The 12,233-nt window shown below is 41.7% G+C and overlaps 1 protein-coding gene across 1 annotated transcript in view; it reads right to left on the bottom strand.

Moving 5' to 3' along the window:
• Nucleotides 1-12,233, bottom strand: part of nrxn2b (neurexin 2b) — a 619,828-nt gene that overhangs the window by 87,842 nt on the left and 519,753 nt on the right. Inside the window, 1 exon segment of the mRNA XM_034136360.1 lies at nucleotides 4,865-5,046. Within this exon segment, the coding sequence (XP_033992251.1) occupies nucleotides 4,865-5,046 (182 nt within the window).

Below are 12,233 nucleotides of genomic sequence, written 5' to 3'. Positions count from 1 at the left end.
ATAAAAGACAGACATTTCTACCGTCTTTAATGAGACTTCAGCTCAGATTAAAGAACCTGCGTGCTAATTTTATTAATACGAGATGAGTCATAAAGCTTGAGTTTTGTGAGGCCCCTCCAGACAAGCTGTTTCCTTTGGAGAAATCAAAACCTGAGATGGTTCCAAAAGTTATTTACATCAGTACCTTTGTTTACCACACTGGGTGGGTGGACAGCAGTGCTGTCACCTGAGCCAGGTAGCAGGGAACAGCAGAGCGTGAAGCGGGGAAAAAACGAAGCGTTCTTGCCAGACTGTAATGAAAGGCTACACGTATTCCCATGCCCACTTTTCAAATTGCCAATGTATGTGTACAGGAAAAAAATGGACCCAACTCAGACTATCAAGTCAGCACAAAATCATGATGTACTTTTGCTTGCACTGAGGCATGACTGTGGGGAAACTGCCATACCACTGCAGCTTTCACAGGAGGAGGGTATATAGTCAAGACAAAACTTGAACTAACTTGTGTACCGACTAAAAATTATTTAAGAACTACTAACAGATCTTTCGGCAGACATTTTGAGCTGCACCTACTCAGCTACACATCTTTATTCTAAGACCAATAAAACAGCAGTCCCTAAAGAATATCAGCACATATGGCAGGTCATATTTTGAAGAACAACATCATTTGAAACATCAAGTTTTGATTGGGGTTTTTGATAATGCTAGTTATTGGTGGTGACATGGCAGAAAGGTTTAGAAAGGTACATGATTATGGCTCCAATAATCTTCTTTTATTATACTTATATCACAAATACCCTGTTTCTTTACGTTTCCAAGGTCTTGCAAGGACATCTGCCTTTTACCTGCAGCCACAGATGGGAGATTTAGCTATCAGCCCACTTCCATATCTGTCTGTCCCCTTCATTCCCTGAAGCTCTGCAGCAGGTCCTGATGGTGGAAATGTCATGAAGATTGGCAAAAAAGATGTCCTGCCCTCCCAACATTTTTACTTCTGCTGATCGAACATCCTGTCAAAGACATGTGGGGGACAGGGGGACATTCTGTCTACTAAATGGAGGAATACAGAAATGCTCACTGAGTAATATAAGTTGTTTATCTTCCCATCTTATTCATGGTGTGACTGATGAAACCAAAAGGTACCCTAAATGTCGTTGAGAATAAAAATCATAGTACATACGTAGATGCATATTTCTTTGAGCGTTGACATTTATTCTTAACATATCTATGGGGAATGTAAAAACAGTTAAAGCCTACCACAAATACAGTTGCTAATTCACACCAATGCTTACATTCTGGGTTTCCTATTGAGCTACCAACATGTTCGTGCTCTGTGCACAATGAAAAGGAAACCAGAATAACTAGGTATTCTTGAAAGAGTTTTATCCAAGAGGCTTAATTAGTTCTCGTGCCTCCTGGGGAGTTCTGTGGTATTTAACTTTTCTGGGAGATGAAATGCAGAGGAAGTCAGTAGTAGTGATGTTTTCAGTAAGAACAGCAACCGGTCTTCAGTGCATCTAGCTGTTTTTGGTTTACTACTGCTTTATATTCCCTGACCTGGATGACAGAGAATCTATATAGACTTGAGCAATACTGCACTGCATCACCAATATGCACAGTCATGTTTGGTCTGCACGCCGATGATTCATTCCTATGGCATTTTCCAGATAATGAATTTCCAAGCTTTTTCATCTAAAACTCTCAAAATGTCAACTAGAAAGTTTGCAGCACTTGCAGACACACCCACAGTAAATAATTAGGAGAGTGCAAGAGACAAGGTCTTGTGAGGATATGCTGTGTATTTTTTAAGAAACCACAGTCAGCACCTTATTCCACCACCTCGACTTAAAATGTCCTGCCCCGGGGCCTGATGACAGCACGTCAGAAAGATGTAGTGAGTGATGCCCTGCTCGCTGTCAGGCAAATGAGGTAGAGGGCATGTAAGGAAAGAAGGGTTTATAAAGAGACGGGTGATTTGCGAGAGATAAGGAATCATGCTCTTTCACGTCCAGGTGGGATGTTATTATAAGTTATGTCCACCAGTGCCAGCATTTTTTGTTAGAAAGACAGCATCCATTATTGATGTGTCATAGTTTGCTCAATGCTAGCAAACAGTTGTGATCTGAGTCTGTGGGCCACTGACTTAATAATACAGGCTTAGGCAGGCCATTCGTTTAAATGTTAACACTAATCAATTGCTTCGCAGGTGGATGTTTGTTCTCGAAAGCCAGGACATTTAAACAAAACAATACTCTTTGAAATGAAAATCCTATTAAAGTCCACAAACCTGGAATGAAAAGTGAAATGCTGTTTTTGAACCGCCAGCTACAGCTAATGAATAAGGCTTCAAGTTTTGGGACCTAAGGGCCACCATCACTGCTTAAACGTGGAGCTATTTTGTAGTTTGATTGGGTCTGTGAGGCCCCCATCAGGTGGGATGATATGGAGCCAAGGCTCCTGGGTTCTCAGGTCTAATTTGCCTGTACTTCGCCCCTCAAAGAGAGACAGGCATAATTAACGGGACCCAAACACCCACCACGGGCTGAACAGAGTCATTTATGGGAGCGACTCGGGAGCAGCAGCAGCAAATTAAATGTAATTGCAATGGGAGCAGAGGAGCCGGGCCGGTGTGTCGGAGGCACTGATGTGTGTGTGAGAGGGAGAGAGAGAGAGAGAGAATGAACGGGCCAGACGGGAGAGAACGAGAGAGCAAATGAAAGGCATAAAGTTAGATGGAGAATATGCAGCTGATAGAAGAGCGAGCTAAATAATGACTGATGAGTGATCTTGAGGGATGAGCAGAGATAAACATTGAGGAGCCACTCAGTCAGTTGGAATGAGAACTAATTCAAGAAAAACTCAAGAAAAACTTACATCTAAGTTAAAGGATCAGTACAGCAAAATGACATAATGTAGACATTATCCCTTTTTCGTGGCATCTAGTTGTGTATAGTTTAATTTCTCAAGGTTTTAAAAAATACTTGCCAGGTCCCAATACAATTTAGGACAATTGGAATAAGCTTTGGTGCTCACAACACATTTAAAATGCAACAACTCCTCCCAGAAACCGTGTCTCATTACTCAGGATAATCCACATAACACACTGTCAACATTTTTAATGAGGAATATTTGTTTTAGAAGAAAATAGTTCCAGTCAGAGTAATTACAGTTTTGGAAAGAGATGTCACTGTTGAGTTTTAAAAATGTCCTCTCTCAAGGATCTGAGCACAGCAAGGACACCCTTTTCTATTCCACGGCTGTACCAAATATTTTGAAGCTCCAAAGCGTCATTAATAGCGTTGACATTCAGATTCTAATTCAAAATGTAATTGCTGTGCAGCATATCTATTCCTAAAAAAAGAACTAGGCAGATATAGAGACAAAACTTGTTTATATATGGATTTTACCACCCGCTTTGGGCTGCATTCCCAAAGCAACCTGATCATCAAATCAAATCATTTGGGGATGCCACATTTGGGCTCTTATTAGTTTGATATTCTACTTATATTGATATGTGCAAATGGCTGGGACTCAACCCGTTGAATATTAAACAGCAACAGTAATATTGCAAAAATATGACATAAATTGTCCCTTTATGGTTGATGCATTTGACCTCTGCTACATCACCACTTTACCCACGGCCGCATGTGTTGTGTCCGCTGCGTTTAAAACTGTAATCATTCCTGCTTACATCCATTATCATTATTCATCACTGATGTTAAGAGCACTCAAATTGGCCTTGACCTACTTGGTGTAGCCCCCCCCCACCCTCCGTCTTTCACCTACACCTCTTCCCCATCAACTCTTTCTGGGTTGCTCTCAGTTTACTGATCACTGGAAGAGGAGTGACCCGGGGTCGACCATGTCCCTGTCGCCTCCAGGAATGGCCAGCCCAAACAAATTGGGGTCACCGGGACGCTGAATTGGTGTGATCACACACACATACACACACACTTGCACAGATGGCTGAGTGTAGATAGGTGTGGATAACAGTGATAGTGTCTTATCACTGTGTAAATTAAGAGAGTATGAAAGGAAGTGCTACAAATGAAGCACTGAAACTGTGATTTTTGGATGCAATACCAGTAAGAGGAAGTGCAGGGTCACGAGGAGACCGTTACAACTGTAAATGCATTTGTTAATGCCTGCTATGCCTTAATTGCTATGTAAAGTCATTACTAGTGGTGATTTTAAGTGACCTTTCTCTTTGATATGTGAAATCAATAAAGCAGGAATGAGGCCAATAACTATTTTTACAGGGGATGGAGAGAAACGCTGGAGGGTGATTATCTATTTCCAGGACTCAGCACACACAGATTCCTCTGAGTGACCCTAGTTAGCACTACACAGTACACAGGAAGGAATATTTTCCAGGAGACAATTTCTTAGATGGCAGATCAGCCGTAACCACACCTATTCAAGAATCAAAGAGGAACTTTAGCTTAACCCTAACCCTGTAAGTCATTAGAAAAGCACAACTGCATAGAGTTGTCTTAGAATTTCTCCAAACTTTTAAACTCAAGTCCAAAAATATTGTTTTCAGGGTTTTGGCTATTATTCCCATCATATTATATATTATGAGATAAAGAGACACAAAGATTACTTTTACAAACAAAACAACTGAAATCCAAAGGGACAATATCAACTGGAATTATCCTTCAAGGCCGTCAAATTCAGTCAAATTCCAAACCAAAAACTTAAAGGGATCCACAAGGGTGACAATAGTCTAATATTAATGTGCACATTTATGTCAAGCTCCATCTTTTACCAGCCTTAAACACCAATGAATAGTTTTAGTTTGAATAGGCATGTCAACAAACTGCAATGTCATCTTGCGTACAAAAAAATAATAAAAAAGTCTTACTATGTGCAGCTCCAGGTAGTCCCCCAGTCCCTTGGCGCTCTCCACCCTGACCAGGACGGCCTCCTTCAGCTGCGTGCTGAAGCCCACTGCCAGCCGGTCTGCCCGTGTGCTCGGCCGGTCATTGGGGGGCCAGGTATATGTGACGAGGGCTCCTCCTCTCCCGAAGATGTAAGTTGTCCCAGCTGCAAAATCACAAAGAGAGGATGGAAACACAAGTTAATATTGAGTGTCAGGAGAAAGATTCTTATTCGCAAATTAAGTTCATTAGCAAAAACGACTTTTAAATTAAAAAAACTAAAAAATTAACGCCACTAATTATTTTAACGCGATTAACGCATGTGTATTTTTTGTCCTCGGCCGCCGTAGTTTCAGAGCGCATCGAGTGTAAAATACCATCTACAAGCTGATGCTGACAGCCCCGCTCCTGCTGCCCGCTTGTGGCAGACCACACTTCCACGTTCACCGGGAGGCCCGGACTGGCCATCGGGAGGACCGGGAGGGTGTGTGTATGTGTGGCGCGACTCGCGCGAGCGAGGCACACCTTACGTGTTGTTGTTGTTAGCATCTGGGGCTAGCTAACGGATATAAGGAGCTGTTTCAATGACATTTCGCCGAGCACTTGACTTTATGCAGGTAGCCAGACAGTGGGACATTGTACGGAAAGTCAGCACACTCAGCACGGATAGTACGCGCAACATGATTGCAGCGTCCAGGCAGCTCCCATTCGAGCATATATGCCTTGAGCTGCACATAGCTCCAACGAGCCATCACAGTGTCCACACACACACACACACACACACACACACACACACACACACACACACACACACACACACACACACACACACACACACACACACACACACACACACACACACACACACACACACACACACACACACACACACACACACACACACACACACACACACACACACACACACACACACACACACAGTATTATTGTATGAAAGAGGTTCTAGGTTGAATTGAGGCGAATATTTGTAATGTTCAGGTTGTTGTGTTTAATATTCATGAGAATATTTGTCATTGTTCAAATGATAATAAACAAACATATAAAGCATATTTGTCCACTCATATGTTGATAAGAGTATTACAAACTTGAAAGATATCCCTCTAAGGTACATTTAGAACAGATAAAAAATGTGCGATTAATTTGCGATTAATCGCGATTAACTATGGACAATCATGCGATTAATCGCGATTAAATATTTTAATCGACTGACAGCCCTAATAATTTCATTAAATCATCATTTTTGGTACTATCTTGTGTCACACATGTGAAATAAAGGTCCCCTTTTTAATTAAATGCATGAATGAAATGATTCTTTTTTAATGTAAACATGACAAATGTTCATCATCACTCTTCTTGGCTCATAACATATGTTATTGTATGTGTATACCATGTTGTCGTGTTTAGCTTTAGCACTAGCACTAGCACCATTGCTGCCTGTCACTCCCCTTTGAAATGCTAATCTGCCGAGCCACTGCTGCAGTTTCACTTGCCCTCGCTTGCGTTGCATTCAAACTAGGGCAAACTGACAAACTTTCTGTTGGCTATGCTGTCAATATAACCACCAGCCCTCATCATCAACAAAAGAATTTCCTCAGATCTCCCTGTCAGAGGAACTTTGCCTCAACACTATTTTTGAGTTCCAGCCTTAAAAAATCCAGAGTGATTTCCTGTTTGAACTGTAACAGAGGAGTAAGGACTTGGCTCGGCTCCAATACGCCCGGTGGTGAATGAGAAATGACGGGCGTTGGCTGTGATTAGCATAGCGTAATGAAAGCACATGGAACTGCTCCCAACCCTGTGGGCTGTCAGTATGCCATGGTATATACATACAAACACATGCTGTATGTGTACATACTGATGCATGTATATGCAGCTGTATGAAGCTACCAGATTAAAATGCACATACAGTTGCATACAGACAAACATACTTCTACTTTATACTTCTTTTGAATGAAGGTTGATTACTGTCCATGACATTTGACTTTCTCATAGTTAGGCCATTAAATTGATTAAAGGGAACCCTATTCTGCTTTATGTGGTTTTCTCTTTTCTATAGTGTGTTTTAAAGGTTTTTGAGTATGTACATGTTCTGCAAAGGCTACATTCCCAATGTTCCCTCCAGAGGGAGTTTCTCTCCCACACTCCCCCACTGTTGAAATACCTCAATTAGAATCCTCTGTTAACTCCGTAACATAATGACATCACTATATAATATTCTCGCTCTATCGGCTGTCATTCATATCCCTAAGTGATATGCTAAGGGGAGGGACATTTCCGACACATCTTTAAGCCAATCAGAGCAGATGGGGCTCTGGTTTCAGACAGAGGGTGAAAAGAGGCAGTATGAGAAAAATAAAGAGCTTTTGAACATTAAAGCATGAAAACATGTCACAGTAGAGACACTAAATACAAAAATGAACTAACAAATCAGCATCTGTAATGTTACAGCATACAGTCAACCACAATTCATTGTATTCTTATCGTTTTACTGATCAATGTGTTGATATTCATATTTTTTTATCTGTTTTTTTGATCTGTCAATTGTTTAAAAGTGTTATAGCGACCATGACATGCTCCAAGTGTTTGTTGATTGTTGTGTGCACCTGGCCAATGACTGCTGCATAATAGCTAAATCCCCTCTTTTCTTTTTGAGATGTATGTATTTCAATGCATGGTCCTTTTGATAATACATGTGTCTCTAGGTGTGCTCCGGTCAGAGAGGATGGACAGCAGAGGCTGTAATGACTGCAGGGCCAACAGGCTTTCAAACAACATCCACAGGAACAGGCCGCACACACTCTTAGTCATGCAGTACACACAATGAGAATGTAGACGCACTCACACACACACTACCTATACGCTACCCAACACTCATTATCTAACAATCCGCTGGTAGCCATTTTAAATCGGCTGACACACACAATACTCCCTCTCTCTCTCTCTCTCTCTCTCTCTCTCTCGCTTCCTCCTCCCCCCCGCCCCCCCTCTCATCCTCTCCTCCTTCCCTCCCAGCGGAGCTAAGCCCTCTGCTCAGCTCTAGCTGTTTTCTCGAGGCTGTATTATTTTAGCACTGACTAATTATCACAGCACGGCAAGGAGGGCTATAAAGAGGTTGTGGGCCAGAGGAGGGGGCAGAAAAGAGAGGCATACAAAGACAATAGGGTACAGAGACAGGGAGGATGGGAAAGTGTAAAATGTGGATGGTGCGGAGAAGAAGAAAGTTGGCGTTATCCTTTTTTCCCTTCTTCTCCCATGTTTATTGTTCAGGGAAGCTGGGCAAGAGAGAGCTGTGAGCAAGAGGAGAAACACTTTTCTAAAATGGCCGACAAACATGAAAGGAGGTGAGCCATGTTGGGGAGAACGACTGTGCTCAGCTAATGTCGATCTATGTGAATGCACTTGTAGCCGTATAAAAATAGTTTAATAAAAGCCACACACACACTTAAAGCTTTACAAGTCAAAGTCAGTCTTATAGTCATAGGGATTCCTAATGATGTGGGCCTTTAACAGGAAGGGATGACATAGGTGTATTATGAGACATTTAGGACTGATTGTTTGACCCACAATATGAACTTAAAGTTAGCAGCATATCCCAGCGTATACTGTATGAATTTATCTTAAATGTGTCTCTTTCAAGGCCCTAAATCTTTCGGATATGCAATGTGGGAGCACCTCGTTACAGTTTATTTCTTTCATAAATTAATAATATTTTGCTATATCACAGTCAAATAAACATTAGCAAAGCGCTACAAAACCCACTTTGTCCCATGCTTCATGAGTCATTCCCTCACAGTATATAACACATTATTCAAAGAGATTTGTATTCATCGTGTCAGACAGAGTTTACTTGAAAAGGACAAAACAATATAAGACAAAGCTAGGAATCTCCAATGTTGACATTTGTCCCATTCTGAGGTCTGTTAATGTACCTAAACTAATATTACATGTGTCGGGAACTCATAGAAACTTTATTTTAATATCTAATCTAGCTCCAAGCTTCCAGAAGTTTCAATCTAATACTGTTACACCAGTTTATAACACTGATAACTCATTACAGGGGCGCCAAGAGGTAGACATGCAGGACTGATCATTGCATTTCTTGCGTGTATACTCATAGTAAACTAATTCTCATCAATTAACACCCCTCTCATGCGGAGCAACTACCATATGCTTCGCCTTCCCCAGAGAGTTGCCTGTGCGCGCGATGCCCCTATAACAGTCACACTTGTCACTTTCTACTTTGTCTTTATCATCTGCACATCTACTGGCATGAATGTCATGAACACAAGTGCCAAAGTTGGGAGGAACAAAGAAAAACACTTTTGACACTTTCTATCCAATAAGCTGGTGTTAACTTTGCCTGCTTTGATTTGTCCAGCTGATAGCAGCCACCTGCTACTGTGTGCACTTGTATACAAGCATGTATGTGTTTGTGTACGTGCACTCTTCGCTCCTCTAAATGAGAAGACGAAGGAGGTGCAGAGTCTCTAATGAGTAGTGTGACAGGGCACATCCATGTGCAAACACCTGCTGCTACTGTTGAGGCAAAATCTGCCCAATCCTGCAACGCAGCACACTGATGAGGAGATGAAAAGGGATGAAGACAAGGTGTTGGGAGGGCAATCTTCCCTGGTCGCATGAATGCATTTTGAGATAGTCTGAGTTGTGTTTTTGTGTAAATGTCTGCATTTGTGTGTCTGCACCTGATTATGAGAACAGGGCAGACAGGATGATCTGCATCTAAACTCTCCCAAACAGTGTCTGTTAGCCTTTATTGAAAACTGTGAGTTTAAGTAAATCAGTGCAGCCTTGGGAGTTGTCAGCAAACAAAAACCCGGCCGAGTATGGATTTCTCTGACCTTCAGTCAACCGTGGACTAATCAACCAATCTGCCTCCCCGCTTTCGCTAGAATAACAATAATGATGGAAATGCTCTGTTGCACTCATGGTTTTCCACCAACTCCCTCATCCAAAAAAAAGAGGTTAAATATGTATTACTTTGTCCAATTAGCTCAGGCGCCATCGATCTGACCAATCAATCGTACCTGCGGCGCTAGAGGTGAAGAGAATGCAAAGAGATGAGTCAAAACATGGCAGGATGCCCCCTGATTATCATTTCCATTCGAAAGGGCCGGCTGGTAATTTGGTGTGAAGAAGAACGGACCAAAAAATACTATTTTCCTTTGTCCTCGGAATGGGGTGGAAAAATAATCAGAGAAGACTCATGAATCAAAGCGATAATGAAAAAAGTATTGATTCAGATCTTTCACACCACTCCCCTTTTCCTCACTCTTCCTCTCTGTGTTGGGGGGAGAGAGGGGTGTATTAGGGTTGAGCTTATCATTAGGGATGCTTTCTCCGTGACATTGATTTAGGATACTGGGTTTCAGGCCACTGCTATCCACCGTGTGGATAAACAGGTCATATTGAAGAAACCAGATGCTGCGATTTTTCATTAAGGCCTGCGGTCAATGTTGCCGTGTCTAACGGCAGCCGCAATGCCTCATGGGAGCTTCGCTACGGCAGGACAGGCCTGCCGATAAAAGGAAAATTCCACAAGGAAAAAGGGACTGATGTTGGTGATGAAGTCAGTTCTTGAGAGGCAATAAGCCTCAAGGCGTACTGGCACCGCGCACCTACATATTTATACACACTTCTTATTTTGAACTCTCAGACTGGCTCTCAAACAATAACTCAATAATACAGATGGCTCCTCCAACCTTTGTGTATTATTGCATCAGTGCAGGCTGAGTCTTTGAAGCAGTTAAGGAGAGAGACGGAGCTATTGATTCCTTTTAAACGAGGAGAGTGAATCCTTTTCTCAATCCTTTTTTTGACACAACATATATTTCAGAGACGGTTACAAAGGGATTCCTATAAAAAAGGAGGGAAGAAAGGGGGCTGAGAAAAGACACTTGCCAAAAGTTTCCAGACGGCTGTTGATCTTTGAAGAGTTACACACACCCTGACAAGAAGTTGGAGAAGACCACACACACTTTGCTGACATTTTAGGGTCTTTCCAATTCTCTTCTCCTCACTTGTGCAGGCATATAGACACACAAACAACTTCAGATGCTCCCTTTCCGTGGACCAAAAGCATCGTCAACATGACTGCCTTGCTCTGATAGCTATCGCTCTGTGACGGTATATAAGAAAATGTAGAGATGGCATCCTGAAGATGATTGTGTCTAGAGATGAAATAGCAAGTCATCCTCCTCTGACGTGATTGGATAACATTCCTCCTCTATCCAGGATATTTTGTTCTCGTTACAGATACATGGATATGTCAAAGATGATATATTTTGAAATATGGTAAGAAATTCAGACAGGATGCAGATCTGGATCTATTTGCTACACGGTTTCGACAACGTTCTTGTGACTCTCAGGAATATACTGTTGGCAATGAGTGATAGGGCTTAGAGTGATTTTATGAGACGGTTTTGCATACCTGACACAACCATAATGGCTCTGATGTGGTTAAGCTGTCTATTTCACATCTCCAAGATATTCAAACTCTTTCTTTTAAACTTTGTCTAAGTTTGATCTCAACAGGCTGATAATAGCGTCAGTCTTAATTGGTTCTGCACATTTCTGCAGTGCGAGCTGGGAGTTACAGCTGGGACATTGCATCTCAGACTGGACTGTATTTGAAAAGAGTAATTGGACAGACCTTATGCTTGGAAAATAATTGGTCTGATTATACATATTTCACATGCTGCAAATACCCTTGAACCTGGAGATGAAACATGTTCCTTCGCATTACCGTTTTAAAGAATGAAGAAAGTCTCACCAATTCAAATGTCGTGGTGAGTTTACATGCATTTAAATCTTTAAAAATATGATCAATCACATTAGGAGCTCACTAAATATAATCTAAGTCCTAGCAGCTGTGGCTAAGACTGGAGATTTGTTTCAGGGGCAAACAATTTGTGAATTCTAGACTATTTGGGGAGTATCAATGTATCAATCCACTTATACCCATTCTTGTAACAGCTCCAAAAACTATGACTCTTTCTCTCCTTTCATTGATGTTTCACCAGATAATGTATTTATTGGGAAGATACTGAATGTTCCTTCTATATCAGAGTAGCACGTGATAAGAGAGGCCCTACGTAGCTGTGTACGTAGCCCAATGTATGACTACATGGATGATGCTCATGAGACACTCTGTTGAAGTTATGATAGCTATGTTCCTAAGATTGGCATGATGACACAGCCCCTAGGGCCTAGACAGATAGGCATATGACTGTCATGTTTATTGCTTTGAACCAGTATTCTTCCATCACCCTCTCTTGTATATAAGCATCTGAAGGACACTGTTCTGGGTACTAT

Source organism: Trematomus bernacchii, unplaced genomic scaffold, assembly GCF_902827165.1.
Source record: "Trematomus bernacchii unplaced genomic scaffold, fTreBer1.1, whole genome shotgun sequence".
Taxonomy (NCBI): Eukaryota; Metazoa; Chordata; class Actinopteri; order Perciformes; family Nototheniidae; genus Trematomus; species Trematomus bernacchii.
Note: the sequence above shows the minus strand (reverse complement) of the source record. Positions and strands in the feature narration are given on the sequence as shown.